This window comes from Penicillium taxi, assembly GCF_028828555.1.
Source record: "Penicillium taxi strain IBT 34144 chromosome Unknown utg000002l_segment0_segment0, whole genome shotgun sequence".
NCBI lineage: Eukaryota > Fungi > Ascomycota > Eurotiomycetes > Eurotiales > Aspergillaceae > Penicillium > Penicillium taxi.
In genome coordinates this window covers 2967049-2984517 of record NW_026643204.1, presented here as the reverse complement: position 1 = coordinate 2984517, position 17469 = coordinate 2967049, and the positions used below count along the sequence as shown (strand labels likewise).

At 46.7% G+C, this 17469-nt stretch overlaps 10 protein-coding genes across 10 annotated transcripts; 5 read left to right on the top strand and 5 right to left on the bottom strand.

The window, feature by feature from the left end:
• Positions 1-102: 102 nt before the first annotated feature.
• On the bottom strand, positions 103-313 carry N7495_003025 (uncharacterized protein; the record flags this gene model as incomplete). The annotated part of the gene is made up of 2 exons (XM_057205694.1): positions 103-190; positions 219-313. 2 exons carry the CDS (start codon positions 311-313, stop codon positions 103-105), a joined length of 183 nt encoding a protein of 60 aa, XP_057066301.1.
• A 638-nt stretch (positions 314-951) lies between these two features.
• On the top strand, positions 952-1330 carry N7495_003024 (uncharacterized protein; the record flags this gene model as incomplete). The annotated part of the gene is made up of 2 exons (XM_057205693.1): positions 952-1116; positions 1229-1330. The coding sequence occupies 2 exons, from the start codon at positions 952-954 to the stop codon at positions 1328-1330; spliced, it is 267 nt and encodes an 88-aa protein (XP_057066300.1).
• A 1270-nt stretch (positions 1331-2600) lies between these two features.
• N7495_003023 (U2 snRNP complex subunit HSH49) lies at positions 2601-3878 on the bottom strand (the record flags this gene model as incomplete). The annotated part of the gene is made up of 3 exons (XM_057205692.1): positions 2601-3362; positions 3429-3804; positions 3859-3878. 3 exons carry the CDS (start codon positions 3876-3878, stop codon positions 2601-2603), a joined length of 1158 nt encoding a protein of 385 aa, XP_057066299.1.
• A 1164-nt stretch (positions 3879-5042) lies between these two features.
• On the top strand, positions 5043-6091 carry N7495_003022 (putative mitochondrial folate carrier protein Flx1; the record flags this gene model as incomplete). The annotated part of the gene is made up of 3 exons (XM_057205691.1): positions 5043-5160; positions 5216-5458; positions 5505-6091. The coding sequence occupies 3 exons, from the start codon at positions 5043-5045 to the stop codon at positions 6089-6091; spliced, it is 948 nt and encodes a 315-aa protein (XP_057066298.1).
• Positions 6092-6279: 188 nt separating this feature from the next.
• N7495_003021 (DUF2015 domain-containing protein) lies at positions 6280-6704 on the bottom strand (the record flags this gene model as incomplete). Its single annotated transcript, XM_057205690.1, has 2 exons — positions 6280-6599; positions 6650-6704. The coding sequence occupies 2 exons, from the start codon at positions 6702-6704 to the stop codon at positions 6280-6282; spliced, it is 375 nt and encodes a 124-aa protein (XP_057066297.1).
• A 351-nt stretch (positions 6705-7055) lies between these two features.
• N7495_003020 (uncharacterized protein) lies at positions 7056-7819 on the top strand (the record flags this gene model as incomplete). The annotated part of the gene is made up of 5 exons (XM_057205689.1): positions 7056-7107; positions 7161-7255; positions 7322-7345; positions 7455-7579; positions 7642-7819. The coding sequence occupies 5 exons, from the start codon at positions 7056-7058 to the stop codon at positions 7817-7819; spliced, it is 474 nt and encodes a 157-aa protein (XP_057066296.1).
• A 584-nt stretch (positions 7820-8403) lies between these two features.
• On the top strand, positions 8404-9879 carry N7495_003019 (malate dehydrogenase; the record flags this gene model as incomplete). The annotated part of the gene is made up of 9 exons (XM_057205688.1): positions 8404-8416; positions 8466-8497; positions 8571-8681; positions 8744-8831; positions 8883-9260; positions 9313-9397; positions 9449-9593; positions 9653-9790; positions 9847-9879. 9 exons carry the CDS (start codon positions 8404-8406, stop codon positions 9877-9879), a joined length of 1023 nt encoding a protein of 340 aa, XP_057066295.1.
• Positions 9880-10163: 284 nt separating this feature from the next.
• On the bottom strand, positions 10164-10978 carry N7495_003018 (trafficking protein particle complex subunit; the record flags this gene model as incomplete). Its single annotated transcript, XM_057205687.1, has 4 exons — positions 10164-10295; positions 10351-10440; positions 10495-10612; positions 10755-10978. The coding sequence occupies 4 exons, from the start codon at positions 10976-10978 to the stop codon at positions 10164-10166; spliced, it is 564 nt and encodes a 187-aa protein (XP_057066294.1).
• Positions 10979-11463: 485 nt separating this feature from the next.
• On the bottom strand, positions 11464-13403 carry N7495_003017 (Siz/PIAS RING finger protein; the record flags this gene model as incomplete). The annotated part of the gene is made up of 7 exons (XM_057205686.1): positions 11464-11926; positions 11983-12208; positions 12269-12374; positions 12453-12769; positions 12846-12929; positions 12983-13174; positions 13256-13403. 7 exons carry the CDS (start codon positions 13401-13403, stop codon positions 11464-11466), a joined length of 1536 nt encoding a protein of 511 aa, XP_057066293.1.
• Positions 13404-13741: 338 nt separating this feature from the next.
• On the top strand, positions 13742-17465 carry N7495_003016 (uncharacterized protein; the record flags this gene model as incomplete). The annotated part of the gene is made up of 11 exons (XM_057205685.1): positions 13742-13925; positions 13991-14026; positions 14089-14207; positions 14518-14759; positions 14818-14862; positions 14913-15201; positions 15268-15395; positions 15451-15821; positions 15874-16407; positions 16456-16854; positions 16912-17465. The coding sequence occupies 11 exons, from the start codon at positions 13742-13744 to the stop codon at positions 17463-17465; spliced, it is 2901 nt and encodes a 966-aa protein (XP_057066292.1).
• Between the last annotated feature and the right edge of the window lie 4 nt (positions 17466-17469).

Genomic DNA, 17469 nt, shown 5'->3' with positions numbered 1-17469 from the left:
AAAAATTAGAAACTGATTGTTCTGAGTTTTCGTGTTATCTTCTAAATACTTATATTGTGTGACTTGAAGCTATCACTGACTTGTCTGAAAGAACCAGCTGAACTATCCTGGTTGACCAGAGCTAGGAGCCTCGTGGATCTCTTTCGCGTGAACGCAAGCGTTATCTTCCTCCGCATTGTCTTCTTCGAGGCTAGATTCAAGGCATTTTACTCAATTACTTTGAAAACAGAAGATCTGTCGGGAGCTCGAGTGAATCAAGAGACCTAACTGCAGAGGTACTGCGAAGTGTCAAGCCGACAGTCGCAATCCACATCTTGTAGAGATCATCATCTTGTTAATTAAAAATGAAGGGTTATCAAACTCCTTTCGTGTGTCGCGTGTCGTCAGAGAGAATACTGGCATGTGCTTTCTGGTCCGGTTTCGAAGAGTCAGAGTGATATGGCTTAGCCACAAAGAGTGACGAGTCTTTGCAATTTGGCGAAGTCAGTCATTCTCAGTCAAGCATCGAGAGTGAAACTATCATCGTAAATTGCTGGATTGCCCTTTCTCATAAATCGAGGTGTTGAGCGGTTGAAACCCTAGACTGCCTATATTCCGCACTCAGATTTAACGGGCAGTTATACCTATGAGACAGATGGTACTCTTAGTATCTTGGACTGCAGTAGTGGGGACATGAGCGAATCATCTTTTCCACCTGGGCAGAGGAGGGAGTAGGAGGTTGATGAGTAGGTTGAGGAGTGGTTGAAGTAGGAGGAATAGGCGGAAGAGTAGATTTAAGAAAGGATCTAACTTATAGAGTAGTCAGGATATATGTACAATGAGATGGTTGCCCTGGTAGGAAATTCAGAGTATGGAGTAAGAATAAGAGTAAGATCCACTTCCCCAGATATATTTAGTCCTTAATAATCAGGCATTCAATTTATCATCTTCCAAATTCTTTAATATTTCACCATGCCATTCGAGCAGATCACTGATCTGATAACCGAGCTTCCATTCCCTGAAAGCATGCAGACTATCTTAGCAGATGTATTTTGTATCATCGAAGAGATCCAGGAATATATCCTTGAATTGATGCAAAATTCAAACCCCTATGACATTTTCTTGACCAAAGTCCCGGTAAGTAACTTTCAAGTCACTGCATATATATCGTAATGCTTGATCTTAAACTAACTAATTATACATCAGCAAAAAATGAAACCTCGCTGACAATATCCTTTGCATTAAACAGATGCCGGTGCCAATTCATGGCTCCAAACACTGCCACCGAGATGTCAAGGCCACTCTCCCAATACTCGATATTGGGACTGGTCGGAGTCTGGACCACGAATGATTAGAGACAAAGACATCCTGCTTACTGGGGGTTCAAGGCTTCATTAACACCGTTATCATTCTCGAATGATGCAGGATTGTGCGTAATGAAGTGTCTGGCGCACTCTTTGTCTACAAGTACAACCAGGAACCCAATGGTCTAAACCGAGGTATATGATGCCTCCAAGATTGATAGCAAAAACCAATGATCTCAAACTCAAATAGTCTATCTTCCCTCGGCCTACACACCGTGCAGATGATATATGCGGAGAGCTATTTGGCGCAGGACTGCCAGGAACTCCACCTGCTCAACCCATCTCGGTTCGTCTGGAAGTCTTGCGCCGACTTTCCACAGAGGATCTTTATTTAATGGACCTAATCCCCGCCACATAAGTGGCCGTCTATCCGTGTCTAATTTCACCTAGTTAATCTGCATCCTCTCACGTCGTTGTTATATCGATCTTAATAACTTGCCACCCTTATACTGGTCGCCGTTGCGTCGTGCAATAAGTCACTCCATGATGATGCTGGGGCATCATTCCCTCGACCTTCGATTTCTTTCAATTTAAAATTGGATTTTCAATGTCTGGAAGAAAGCTTAACTTGATCCAAATCTTGATCAGTATCACATTTCTTCAAACATCACCAACTCTCTCTCTTCAAGCTCATTTTTCACGGCCTTCATTTCAGTTTCACTAATTCAACTCAACTTCTACTTCAATCCCATTCAACCTTTCCCTGCAACTCACAATGCAGTATGCCCAATCAACCATGGAGGCTGCTGCTTGTGCAGGCCTTCCGCTAAGGAGTCACAGATGCATGATCTATTCAGGAGCTTGTAAAATCAGCCACCAAGTTCCGGGACCGACGGCTTTGGTGGAAGCTATAGTCTACTCCTACCTCGGTCTTCCCCGAATTTGAAAAGGAACATGGTTCAAAGATGGTGTTTAGAAAGCCAGTACTTACTGTAGTTGTACAAAACCGTGTAAAAGAAATGGTAGTTTGCGCAGGTGTCCTCGTTCCACAGCAAGAACCAACAAGAGTTCTTGGAGATTATCCGGAAGCTGATATGACCGTATAAGCAACTATACAGCACTTAGCACAATGGACGATTAACAATGGTGGAGATGGGAGAGATGTAAAGTAAACTAAGCGGTTATTCATGGATCTATCGCTTTTTCAAGGATTATTCAAATTACTTCTGACAAGCAATTTCGATGCCATAGGCTAACGTAGTTCATTTTCGTAATATTACAGATATCCAGTCATATCAAGTTCACTAGAGACTTTCCTTAGCAGGGGGTTGACCCCCGTCTTATTACATCTGGGGTAGTGTGAACGCTATTAACGGTTCTGAAAGCCTGGGGGCAAAGGAGCTCCCGGTGCACCTCCCGGGGAAATCCAGGTGGCGCAAATCCAGGTGGCGCAAAGCCAGGAGGAGCAAAGCCAGGAGGAGCAAATCCAGGTGGTGCGCCCTGATGGGCAAAGGGGGGTTGCTGACCAGGAGGAGCAACATATCCTGATGGGTGGAAGGATTGGGGTCCACCATATCCAGCCTGTGAGGGTGGAGGCCGGGCAGGCAACCCTGGCGGGGCCGCGACGAGCGGTGCCATAGGCATGTGCATAGGTATACCAATAGGCGGGGCCATGTGTTGCGGGGGTCGCTGCAGGGGAGGCGCATTCTGGTATGCCATTGGCATGACATGTCCTATACTCACGTCAGGTGTCATGGGAGTAGCACTCAGAGGATGTGAGTTATCGTCAATTTGCATTGGCGTCACGGGAGGGACTGAGCCGGCTCCAGGGAATGGAGTCGAAACTTGTTGGGTGGGGAGTTTGAAATTATGTTTCCGGGCCTGATCGGCTAGCATGCGCTCGGCCTCGTCACCATGGCGCTCTCCCCGTCCATCCTTCTTGTAAGCGTACTGCACGGTGCATTGCTTATTCATGAGGTGTTGACCATCCATGCCGGCGATCGCAGCATCTGATGCTTCAAAGTCGGCGAAAGAGATAAATCCGTAACCCTTTGACAGATGACTGTCATCACGGGCAATCTAATAAAATGTTAGCGACTGTTGGCTCACAAACATGAATAAGAGGAGAAATTTGATAGGGCGCACTTTTGGGGGATTGGCGAGAAGGCCAAAGCGACTGAATGTTTCATGAAGCATGTCCTCGGTGACCATGGGATCCAGGTTTCCAATGAAGAGCTCTGCGCCAACTTCCACACCCTTATCCTTCTCTGCGGATGCCTTGTTTACACGAATGGGCTTTCCAAACATACGAATTCCGTTCATAATCCGGGAAGCATATTCTGCGTCTTCTTCACTAATGAATTGAACGAATCCATATCCTTGATGCGTCTGGGTGACACGGTCCTTGGGTAGGTGAACATTGACGATGCGCCCGACTTGCAACATAAGCTCCCAAACCAGGGCATCAGTAACGCGCTCATCGAGGTTACCGACATAGCAGGTAGCCTCCTTGTCTTGCTCCCTGTAAAGTATTAGTGATGGATCATAAAAGTTTGGGGCTTCGGGAAATGCGTACCAATGCCGTGCGCCCGACATGGTGCTTTCGGATCAAAAGAAACTCGTGATATGAGTGAAGAAAAACAAAATGAAAACAAAAGGAAGAGATGAAATGGGAAAATTCGAGATGGTGGGGGAATGGAAATTAGAGCAGGGAAGCTTGAGCATTTGCGCTTCGAGGATGTAATTTCACAATCCTTATCAGCACCGCCTTCTGGCAGAAACAAGCTCCGCGCTCTAGGGGAATATGTTTCCCCGAAAACTTCTGAACCGCTCCGGACTTACGTCTTGCCTTTGATCTTCAATCTTCAACCAAGCCCAAGTTCAATCATTCAATCAACAATTCAAATCATCTTATCCGTTATTCTCCCTTTCAATCAAGGGGTTTCTAACTGTAGCCTTTACTGGCCCACTATCACAATACAATATGGTTCAATTCTCTGAAGAGACCAAGGTTTGTCGCGACCTCCAGCATTCTAAACATCACTTCCTCCTTTCAAGGCTGACCAATGTCTTTTCCTTCTCTATAGGAGCGTGTTTCCAAGGTCATCGATATCTCTCGTGTTGCGATTCACTAGTGAGCCTTTATAAACTCTGGCTTCCAACAAGCTAATCTAACCATTCTCTCTTAGCGGTTACCTACCTCTCATTATCTACCTGGGTATGATTTGCTCTCCATATCGAAACTATGAAGAATTAAATCTAACAACACAATAGGTTACACCTACAGTGAACCCAAGCCTTCCCTGTTCAAGTATGCCTATTCCAAAACATCCTTCCGTCCAATACAAACCTAACTAACCAATTAGGCTCTTCTCTCCCTTGGCTTAAGCAAGAAGTTATTGTCATATCCTCACATATAAAGGAAACTACGATGAAGAAGGATTGGATTTGAGGCGCTTTTCGTTTTGACACGCGGCCTCGGATGCATACAAAGGACTGTTATGCAAAACGCTACAGGACAACATGTACTTTTAAATTACACAATGTAATCATGTCGACGACAAACGAAAGCGTAGATTAGTGACTTTATTTCCGCAAGATACCGGATTTAAATGTCTTCGTCTCATCATGACGAATTGCTAGTTCCCTTCCGCTTGGCAGAAAAAGTTACCCGCATATTCATTCTCTTTTGGCCTTTTACTTCTCTCCAACAACTCCTACCTCTTTCTTTTAACTCCCGACAATATTATCCTCAGGTTCATGACGGGCCAGGATGACTTGTCGTCATCCTTTGTGGAGACCGTAGCAGGATTCACCGCGGGCATAGCTTCGACCCTCTGTCTACATCCGCTCGACCTAGTCAAAACGAGACTTCAAGGTAAAATTTGCCCCGCCTTGCAAAAAGACTCCTTCTTACCCCTCTACTATTCTAGTCGATCGAAATTCATCATCGCGTCTCGGCAATTCAATTCGAATTATCAAAGAAATCGCCAAAAATGAGGGCGGCGCTACCGCATTCTACAGAGGTCTAGCTCCAAATTTGCTAGGAAACTCCACCAGCTGGGGCTTGTACTTTCTACTTTATAGCAGTCTGAAGGATGCTCTTTGTTCATACCGAGAACAGGAGGCATGGATGCTCACATCCTCGGATTACTTTCTTGCCTCGGGGACTGCAGGTATACATCCAAAAAGCTCACAAGCAATGCTCCTGACTGACTATAGCGCCAAATTTAGGTGCATTTACCTCTATCATTACAAACCCTATCTGGGTAATTAAAACCCGCATGCTGTCCACAGGCTCTCGGGTTCCCGGTGCCTATCCATCATTTTCAGCGGGAGCAAAGCAAATTTACCTCAAAGAGGGTATACCCGGGTTCTATAGGGGGCTGTTCCCGGCATTGTTCGGGGTTAGCCATGGTGCTCTTCAGTTCATGGCGTATGAGTCGCTAAAGAAGATGCGATCCCGATCATTGGATAATGAGCATGGGCATGGGGCGGACACAGCAAATATAGAAACACGGCTTGGAAATCTAGATTTCCTTGCGCTATCTGGTCTATCGAAGCTATTTGCGGGCTGTGTCACTTACCCATATCAAGTGATCCGATCACGTTTGCAATCATATGAGGCACAAGCTTTATATCGTGGTGCCGCCGATGCAATCTTCAAGATCTGGCAGAGGGAAGGACTTCCAGGCTTTTATAAGGGCTTGGGTCCGAATCTCTTGCGGGTGTTACCAAGCACATGGATGACTTTCTTGGTGTACGAGAACACCAAGGCCTTCTTACCTAGAATGATGGCAAATAAGTGATATTACCTCAATGCAGATACTGGATGAAACTATTACTCGTTGGTGAGGTCTAAACTTCTAATAGTATTAGAGTTTCAACTTCTTAATCCCCTTTGTACAAGTATGTCCTTCGACAATACAGCAATCTAGACACGATAGCAGGCAGATAGTATATAAAAAATGATATCATATCGAACAGAAACAAAGGATTATGAGAATGAGACAAACTTAGGATCCCGGGGGCGTCCATCTGGCCCAATATTATGCTTCGCGAATCGCTGTTCCGTGTAAATTCTCCGGGCTTCATCAAAGTCAAGTTTGCGCTTCTTCATAATCTTCCGGATCTCACGTTTCGCGTTCTGATCTAGACCAGCGCGAGAGTCTCCATCTGCGATATTGGTGGTAATGTCGAACTGGTCCGAGGTCAGGCCATCTTCTAGATCAGATGTGAAGCTGGAAGGAAGGCGGTGGTAGATAATATCAGGGACATTGATCAACGGTATCCATCGAGACCGAGTAAGGTAGAGTGCTATGGGCTGGTTAGGGATACAGTTGATGTAGGAAGACGGAAGACTTTACCCGTTCCGACGATAATGACCGAGAGCAAGAGCGAGTAGAAGAGGAAATATGTCATGGTGTGATATGTACTTGACTTGGATGCTCGGAATGACCAGGGGAGAAGGGAAGCAGAGAGTAGAGGGTTACTTTTGGCCCCTTCACCACCTTTTTGTATCTGTTAGAAATGAAACCTTTTCCGGTAAAGCCGTTGGAGAGACGAGTTCATTGATAAGCTTCGTTGCCTTGATGCCTGATTATCTTATCGACCAATTACTGACACCTGGGTTATTGGGAATCAGTGATAGAATTCAGGCATCAACGCTAGTCCTCAGTCGGACTGCTTAGCGAGTCTCTCCCGATTTGGAATCCTCTCACACAGAAGCAACGTACTTGATTCTATCGATTCAATCGCAAATCAATCGTCACAATGGCTCCCGCTCGCTCTAACGTTTCCAACGACTTGGTCTGGCAGCTGACCCGTATGTTTTTCTGGAATTTCTTCTCCTGAGATTTGGAGGCTGACATGGAACAGGTAACCAGAATGCTTATCTGGTTCGCCGCAACACCGGCGGCGGTGCTCAGTTCTCCCGCGATCCCTTGAACTTGGTTAACAAGCAGTCTTTCAAGGTATGTGTCAATCATGTGGTGTTTTTTGGGGGTTGAGAGTTATAACTAATCGTTGAATGTTTATAGTATGCCGGTTACGCTAACAGCAAGGTACATATCGATATCCCTCCATCTACCTCTTCCCCTTCCTGTCCATCTACGCGATCATACATTCCTTATATCAATTCTCTGTACATCATCAATCCTAACTTGTGTCCAGGCCATTGGTATCCAGGGTACTGACAGCGGTGATCTCAACGTTGTTACCAAGAAGACTAGCTCTCCTCAGCACCCCGCCAAGACCTTTGTGACCGTCACCTACGGCCCCAAGGCCTCCATCCGCAAGTAAGAAGCTCCTTTCGTGCGATACATCAACAGCGAATATTGATCAGGATATTACAATTTAGGATCTACAAGGGTGTTGCTGATAAGACTGCTAAGTCTGGCTACCGTGCTGACCTCCGTGAGGAGGCTGTTGCCCGTGTTAGCGCCGTCCGCCAGTCCCAGCGCCCTAAGAAGGAGACCCCCGTCAAGGCTCCTCGTGGTGTCAAGGCTCGCAAGGCCGCTGAGAAGGCCTCCGAGTAAATGTATCCTGAAAAACGGATATAGTACTCTGGGTGATGGAGATTCGCAGGGAGGAATATGACGATCTTTGGAAAACCACGTTCTACTGAAACGGGATCCATGTGTAGTCTAGCGACATTTCCTTCCTTGGGAGTTTGATCTCTTGCTTCAAGCAAATAAAAGTCTAGAAAACCTCCCAAAATGATATCCACATGACGAAATACTCGGCAATGGAGTTGTGAACTAAGAAGTACCATTAATCCGGGCCGAACGGTATCAGCCTCGGGTTTTTGAAGTATCCCAAGGTTCAGGCCAAACAGATTGAATTTCGTCATTTACATCTCCGCCTTTTTCCGAAATGATCAAACCAAAACTGGGGAAGGTTATAATACGGACGATAATAATCGGAATTGGTGTAACGGGTGTAGTAGTAGATCGGATAAATTCCCTGTCAACTGGTAATTACCGCCCCTGGCGAACCTGACAAATTGAAATACCGGGGCCCCTCAATTGCCCCTCTTTATAAATCACTCGCTTTTCTTCTCTCTTTCAGCAAAACAACTCTCCACTCCCCACTCTTCCAATTCTAAAAACTTCACTTCATAATGGTTAAGGCTGGTATGTTCTACTATTCACCTATATTTCGATTTTCGTTGACCTGTCCTAGTTGTTCTCGGAGCCGCTGGCGGCATTGGCCAAGTAAGAGCTCTCACCGATTTACCGAAGCTTTTAATCAGCTCGAAAGGTGAATATTGCTAACTGTTCTGAATAGCCCCTTTCTCTTCTGTTGAAAGCTAGCCCTCACGTGGATGAGCTTGCCCTTTACGATGTTGTCAACACTCCTGGTGTTGCCGCTGACCTTTCTCACATTTCCTCCGTTGCTGTACGTCCTCCATAGCCAATTCCCTCTCGCGACGACCATATTGAGCTGACAGATGCATTCAGAAAATCACCGGCTACCTCCCCAAGGACGATGGCTTGAAGAAGGCACTGACTGGTGCTGACATTGTTGTCATCCCCGCCGGCATTCCCCGTTAGTGCTAGCCTGTGGAAGATACTGTCAGACTGCTAACTGAAATTGTAGGCAAGCCCGGTATGACCCGTGATGACCTCTTTAAGATCAATGCCGGTATCGTGCGTGGTCTTATTGAGGGCATTGCTGAATTTGCCCCCAAGGCCTTCATCCTGGTTATCTCCAACCCTGTCAACTCCACAGTCCCTATTGCCGCCGAGGTGCTCAAGGCTGCTGGTGTCTTTGACGCTAAGCGTCTGTTCGGTGTGACCACTCTGGATGTTGTCCGTGCCGAGACTTTCACCCAAGAGTTCTCCGGTCTTACAGACCCCTCCAAGGCCACTGTGCCCGTTATTGGCGGCCACTCCGGCGAGACTATCGTCCCTCTGTTTAGCAAGGTTGCTCCCAACTTTAAGATTCCCCAGGACCGTTACGATGCTCTTGTCAACCGTAAGTCATCTCCACATATCATTTGCCGTGACTAGCTTTTAACAGTTTCTAGGCGTCCAATTTGGTGGTGATGAGGTTGTCAAGGCCAAGGACGGTGCTGGCTCTGCTACCCTGTCCATGGCCTTTGCTGGTTTCAGGTATGTCGCAGCCCATCTTTACCCTTCCGGTTAATACTTACATATTGTTAGATTCGCCGAGGCTGTGATTAAGGCATCCAAGGGCGAGAAGGGTATCGTCGAGCCTACTTTCGTCTACCTGCCCGGTGTTACTGGCGGTGATGAGATTGTCAAGGCTACTGGTGTTGAATTCTTTTCCACTCCTGTGGAGCTCGGCGTAAGTGACATTTCAAAACTATACGTACAGAACTTCTTGACTAACGCCAATATTTACAGCCCAACGGCGCTGAGAAGGCCATTAACATCTTGGACGGCGTGACTGACCAGGAGAAGAAGCTCCTCGAGGCTTGCCTTGTTGGACTCAAGGGCAACATCGAAAAGGGTGTTGAGTTCGTTAAGAACCCCCCCTCCCAAGTGAGTTCTCACTTTCATGGTGGAGATATTCAGAAGCCGTGCTAATTCGCGGAAAGATAGGCTTTAAGCGTGAGATCATGATATTATGAACGGACAAGAGACCCCTTGAAGGGTAGTCATTAGGCACTTGAATGTGACCCACAGCAAGATCGAAGAATTATTAAGATCTATTTTCCACTCGTGCACGTCTCGTATATTCATCCCGTAGGTAAATATTTTAATGCGCTCCTTCAGGGCAAGGAGGGTAAGAATGGATATCTCCCTCGCCAGTCCAGCTGCCGAGGCATTTGTAATAGAAAAAGCTACCATTCGGTATCTGACGGCAGTCATTAAGTTTCTTTCTCCAGGCCCCGCCTGGTGCGTGATAATTCCATCAAGGCCGAGGCTGGATGGTTTTAATCTGGAAAGTAGCTCCAGGAAGATCCGATGTCTCTGCCTGTACGGAAGTATTAATACCCAAGTTGGCCAGCGCACCCCGAATAACTCCACACGGAAACCACAAGTACTGTAACATATTCATCAGCGGAAGCTTCATGGGTGGGGGGTGGGAAGTAGTCTACCGCTTGAGCCATCGCTATGGCATCACCCCGCGCTGCCATACTCATTCGAGCAAAGGGTCGGAATGAGCTATCTGTCAGGACATAAACCCCCTATTTTATTGCAGATTAGCGATTGCAGTCGTGCGCACGTAATAGTCAACGTACGCGGTGGTTGGTTTTCAAATTATCGATTTGTTTTCGGAATAGCACTGTCCAGAGATCTTTGCAGAGAAATTTGATCACATCGAGATTATCAGTGAAGCGGGGGCGATCGCGGGAGAATCTATAGGAGGTGATGTGTTGTTAGCCTTGTTCGGGGAGATTTGGGAGCTTCACGACCAGGCGATGAGCAAGCATTGGGGAATGCTGTGCAGAGCATGCACAGCATGCAGAGCAAAGTAGAGTAGAGTAAAGCAAAAGCATACCTTTCTGCTAGTCCTTGTCCGACGCGGTACCCGAGGGATTCAAGACGGAAGTATGTTGTCTCTCTGACTTCTTCATCTTCTGGCTCGTTGTCGCGGGTTGCGAGGTCTTTGGCGAGTCGCTCAGCCATCGGGACTAGTTCTATGAGGAGGAAGTCGAAGCATGAAGAGCTGAGGGCGCGGGCATTGGAGTCGGGAAGCGTTAATAAGGCTGCATCGAATGACATGGTGGGCTTCTACGCTCTTGTGTGGATGTTGGGGAGAGTTGGTTGCCAAGGCTCGGGGGAAGCGGAGTTGTGGTCGATGGTTATCTACAGATACCCGCTAATTACTCCTGGAGTGTATCTAGCTTGATCAGCCTTCTCTACATAATTCTTGAGTAACTACCAGGATTTCGAAGGAAAAAAATAGCTACGAGTTAGTATGAAGATTAGATGTATAGAATATCTATTCCTTGAACCTTGAAAGACTAGTTACCTGCTATAAATGTAGTTTGCCATAAACTCCCATCCTGATAAAATAAACTCCATAAGAACGCCATAGCTTCCGTAAGAAATGCAGGAGCAAATAGTAATAAGGTCATCGCTGAGTAGAGCTGAGCTCTACTTTTCTGTGACGGTGGATAAGCTCCATAAGAACGCCATAGCTTCCATAAGAAATGCAGAGTAATAATAAGGCCACGAATGAGTAGAGCATCTGAGCTCTACCCAGTCTATGGAGGATAGGCTCGGTTATTGAGAGGGCTGCTGGCCGTAGGCTGATAGCTGTCTTGTGATGAAGCACCACGGGACATGTAGCCTAGAGCTGGCCGTTTTACAGGAGGCATAGGCGATGCCTCATCATCGTCGTCGCTGCCTGTAAGATCAATTACGGCAGCGGAACGTTTCTTGCTGGATGTGTGAGCAACAGAAGATGGTGTAGACACTTCCCGGGACTGAACCGGTGTTTGCTGGAGCAGAACGCTGGAAGCATAATCCTGCGGTTCTTTCTTCGTTGCTGTAATATTATCCGCTCCAGGCTCGCTGATTTCAACCAGGTCATCTTCGAACTCGTCGGACGTTTCTCCTCCTAGATCTACCGTGTTGTTCTCATTTGGATTAGACCAATCCCCATTCGGTTCAACAACGACCTGATCCACATCGACAGATGTGGATTTAAGGATCTCGTCGACGTACCTTTGGTGATGTCAGTATGAATTTATGGAGGGGGAGAACATGACAATTGCACTTACTGGTCCACCTGAAGTGACTGGAAGCTCGTATCTTTGGAGCAGACAGGACAAGTCCACGTTGGTGCTTGTTTCTGGAGCAAGAGGAAAGAAGAGGCATCAAAGCACTGGTTATGAGTGCAAACCACAGACCTACATGGAACTTGGATCCGAAGTGTAGACAAAGGGCATTTGAGAGACATGACGCTCGATGTAGCCACAATGTCGGAGTCTTCAGCACGGCTTTTCACTAGGGTGGAAATGAGGTCAGAGATGATTTATTGACAAGTGAAGATTCTCTGGGACATACTCTCTCTTATGACCTGCTCCTTGGAAATTAACTTTCTAGACATCAACTGCTCGACCAGACTCTCAATGGGATGTCTGCGGACAAGATTGGCTACCATGAAGAATTTCTGCCAAAAATGCAAATTAGCAAAGTTACCCTGCATATGCCTCAGCGGACAGAATTGGTCAGCGGTTAGATAGCTCACCTTGTTCGTCAATGCATAAGTCAGTGCCACAGTGTTCGGATACAGAGGCTTCTTACGGAGGTAGTCGGTGATATCCGCTGGCTGTGTGGTACCGGGTCGATTCTTGAGTCCTCGCAGATTCGCCTTGACCTCGTCGAGATTTGTCTTGAGTTCTACCTGGTGAGGAAAGGTGATATCGGATTTGGTGACATGTCTAAGCCCATAATCCGCCGCACAGTAAATCATCACTCGCATGTCAGGGTCATTTTGCATTTCTGAGGCATTCGTCTGGGATAGTATGATCTTGAATTCCACGGTGTCTCTTGTTTGTTCCCGCGCTACTCGATGTTAGAAAATGGGGAATGAGAAATGGGAGACAGAATCTAAACAGAAGAAGAACGAATGATCACGTACCTTTGCACTCTATGACTTGCGACAGAGGGCCCACGATGGTGTAAAAGGGACTCTCTTTAAAGTGGACAATATCTGGAATCACACCTGGAAACCATTAGCTCCTCTCATCAAATTCTCCACCTAAGACTGGTCTTTACCATTATTCGAGTAGGGAGCCATAGAGTTTCTGGGAGGCGTGGGATGTTGTGTGGGAGATGCTGAGTTTGATAATTGGGGATTTATGTCCGCTTGCCAGATCATCGCCCCAGGCACACCAGAAGCAATGATGCGTGTCACCAAAGCATTATAGCGTTCGGGATTTCCCTCAGAGGCGCAAAGACGCTCCAAATCTGGTATTTCTCCGCGTTAGCTAAAGTACAAGAATACCATTTCGTATTTGCTTAACTCGATTGAAGCTGAAGAGAACGTACAGCTGATGATGCGAATCTGTAATGCCGCTTTTAACCCCGCTAACGGGAGACCCTCATTGCGGAGAAGATATTTTAATTGAGGAATGGTCAAGGTCCTGATGAGGTTGATAAGACGCGGTAAGTCCGCCGCCTGGCCAGACGCCGCCATTGCGACTTCGTGGTTGTAGTTGCCCCAGGATTTCAGACCAAATATAGCGATTCCAAGCCGAATCAAAGGGCTTTGCCGATGCGCATATCCCTTCGTGATGCGACAGGTTGCTGTAAAATACTGGCTCGTCGTAAATAACGGTGGGAGGAGGTGAGGAAGAGTTACTTAGGTATAAAGAAGAGGTTTCGATTCGCAAGTCCAGGCGGATGACATAAGACGGAGCCTATCGCGATAAAAAAAAAAAAGGTACTCCATATCTCAAATCGCCTCCCCTCTCTCTCTCTCACTTTTATCTTGAGACCGATTAACATCAGTCCTACATATTCCTACTCTTCACTATGGCGAAAAGTGCCCGGGCTAGTGTCATTAAGCGCAACCGTGCCAACCTTCGCGCGAAGGTGTTCGGCCCCGTCGTCGATGCCAGAACCGAACGACTCTCCGCCAAACTACAGGAACTTGCATCGCAGCCCCGGCCCGAGGCTCCAGAGAAGTCAAAAATGGATGTTGCAGAAGACGAGACTGGTATGTTATATATTGCCCTCGAGAAAGTTGTAAAATCATCTTCTAATCTTATCTTCCAACGCCAGCCAAGCCAGACGCAAAGGAATCTTCCACTGTCGAAGGTAATTCAATTACGTATACGCATTTCCTCGTACAAACCAAAGCTGACTTATCATGCGAATAGCAATGGATATCGATGGCAAAGCCAAGAGCGGAGTCCGCAAGCAAGTGCGCGTGAAGAAGCACAATCGCAAGGCCCGCAACATGATTTCGTTTAAGAAACCCCATTTCAAATCGAATAAGGTCACTAAGAGAAAATGAACCTGCACGAGGGCGTAATCTCTCTCAAAAAAAAATGAAGGACAAGAGCGAATAAACACACGGCGTTGGGAGTCTTATGAACATACACATACTCTTGCGATGAATTTTTCCTTGCTATCTATCACAAACAACATCCCTTTCTACCAACTCCTCCTTTTCCCACTATGTAACCTTCTTATAGTATTTAAAAATGCATGAATTGGAATATTTGGAGGCTCTTTTCCCGAAAGGATAAACTCGATAATGAAGGCGGTGTAGTCGCCAATCTGTACACGGTAAACACCCTTTGTAGAAACCGCGTCTTCCTGAAGTTGTTCGGAGGATGCAAGTCGAGGGGGAAAGGATCAAAATGGTAAAGTTTTGGACGTTCCTTGCTAACCTCTTGATACCAATTGGTATCCTGGTCTTCTCCTCTGGCTTCTTTCCCTACAAACCACTTCTGCCAGGTTTAGCCACTTTCGACGACCTTGACCAAGATGTCGCACCGGCCATCTTTGACAAAGTCATATTTATGGTGGTTGATGCATTACGCAGGTGGGATTTATATTTCCCTTTGTTCTTGATAGGAATATTGTTAACTTCTTAATTTCAGTGACTTCGTCTACTCCAATGAGTCTGGATTCTTATTTACACAAAGGTATGGTAGATCCAATGGACATATAGAAAAGTAGCTAAGCATTCTCCCAGTCTGATCCGCGAGGGGGTTGCGCTACCTTTTACGGCTTATGCTGGCTCCCCCACTGTGACAATGCCTAGATTGAAAGCGATCACCACTGGCTCCGTTCCTTCTTTTCTAGATGTGATCCTTAACATTGCCGAGTCAGATACCTCGTCGACTCTCGCATTCCAAGATACATGGCTGTCCCAATTGAAAGCCCGAGGAGATCGGCTTGTCATGTATGGTGACGATACTTGGCTTAAGCTTTTCCCAGGCATGTTTGATCGAGCAGATGGAACAACAAGCTTCTTTGTGTCGGTTAGTTTCTTTCTTGGGCTGACGGTTTTTATATTAGAGACTCAGACTCACCCTTTTCTTATATAGGACTTTGTGGAAGTAGATCATAATGTGACCCGCCATGTTCCAAACGAGCTTGCTCAAAGCGATTGGTCTGCTTTGATCATGCATTATCTGGGGTTGGACCACATCGGACATAAAGCCGGTCCGAAAAGGTATATACTCTTGGCCCTGCTTTAACTATCTGGCTGTCTTCTAACTATATCCTAGCCCTTTCATGGGATCGAAGCAACAGGAAATGGATGCGGTTGTGAACCAGATATATACGGCAATGCAAGAAGAACAGCACCTTCAATCCACACTATTCATTTTATGTGGTGATCATGGCATGAACGAAGCTGGAAATCATGGTGGCTCATCTGCTGGTGAAACATCTCCTGCTTTACTATTTGTTTCGCCGAAGTTCAAGGCACTGGGAGTTCAGCTGGAAAGTCCGCTGGAGCCATTTTCTGAGCTTCAGTACTACCGGACCGTTGAGCAGGCAGATATCACGCCAACATTGGCCAGTCTCCTCGGCCTGCCGATTCCATTGAACAGTTTAGGGACTTTCATTCCAGAGTTTCTAGATATGTGGGATTCCAGTATGTCTTCCCCCAATCTTAACCATACAGATATATTGACTCCTCTCCACAGGCGCCCATCGACTCAATGTTCTTTCTCGGAATGCTAGACAATTGCTAAACACAGTCAAGGCCACATTTCCCAGTTCCACGTTCGATCAGGGCACTGGATCAAGCTGTGCATCTGGGGCAGATTCTGGGATTGAAGGTGCCCAATGTGCATGGTCCCAGATACACCAGCTTTCCGACAAGCTGGCAGATGAAGACGCATTTTCAAGCATTGGACCAGCCTTACAGCGGTTTTCCTACATCGCACAAGATGTGATGAGTAGCACTGCCAGTAATTACAATGTCTCTAGGCTAGTAATTGGCCTTCTTATCACAGCCATCGCAGTCTTACTGCTCCTACCAACCATATACCGTGAATGTTCTCGATCCACACACACCGGCGTGTTCCTGACATTCACGGTTTTCGGATATGGAAGTATGATGTTCGCAAGCAGTTACGTCGAAGAGGAGCAACAGTTCTGGTATTGGATTTGTTCAGGCTGGGTTTTCTATCTCCATATCAGATCGGCATCACCGATACAAAATCCCAGCAGAAATAGTAGGCCCCTCGCATTCCGTTGCTTCAGCCTGACTACATTTGGACTAGCAGCCTCCCAGCGAATCCTTAGACGCTGGAATCAGACAGGTCAAAAATTTGCAGCCGAACCAGATATCGCCCGTGCCTTTTTTCCTGGTCACCCGGTCATCCTGTGGGGATTAATCATCCTCACATATATGGATGCCAGCTATCATCTTTTTGTCAGTTTACCAAGTGTATTGCCTCGGTTGGGTGCTTTGATCCTGCCAGCTCTGGCATTCATATTCAAACTGAACTTCGTGGCAAATGATTCACCCGAACTCCTTGTCGACTCCTTTCTATCAAAAATCGTCGCGGGATGGCCTAATAGTCTATCATTGGTTTGGCAGGCAAGAAGCGTCTTTGGTGGCTTAGCTTGCTACGTCCTGTTGGCCATCGTCGGGCTTAGCCGAAAAGAAAATGCGCGAAGTAAGTTCTCTCCCTTACGCCCTTTTGGCTGTTTACTGACCAGGCCTCGATTGGTAGCATCCAATGTCGTTGTTCACGAAGCAATCCATCTGCTTCTGATGACACAGTCCCGAGTAACCAACATTCCGCTCTTCCTGCTCTTCCGTTTCCAAGGCATGATTCTATCATCTATGAATCTCAACGGGATAGAAGTGACCATCACGACGCTAATTATGCAGTACATGACCTTCTTTGCCTTTGGAGGTTCGAATTCAATATCTTCTGTGGACCTGTCCAGTGCCTATAATGGAGTCGGCAGTTATAATGTGATAATGGTTGGGTTCTTGACGTTTGTGAGTAACTGGGCAGGTCCTATCTGGTGGGTTTCGAAGAGCCAGGTGCTTCGACCTTACCAAGAGGAAAATCACAGCCCAGCAGCCCTACAAACATTCCACATCGCAACATCTATAGTTTCGGTCATGGCGGCCTGTACTGCCCTGAGAACCCACCTGTTCATCTGGACAGTGTTCTCTCCAAAATACCTCTACACCATGGCGTGGGCGATTGTCAATCATGGTGCAGTGAATATTCTGGGTGGCATCGGCTTATCATTCCTTGGATCTCGGAATTGAGTTT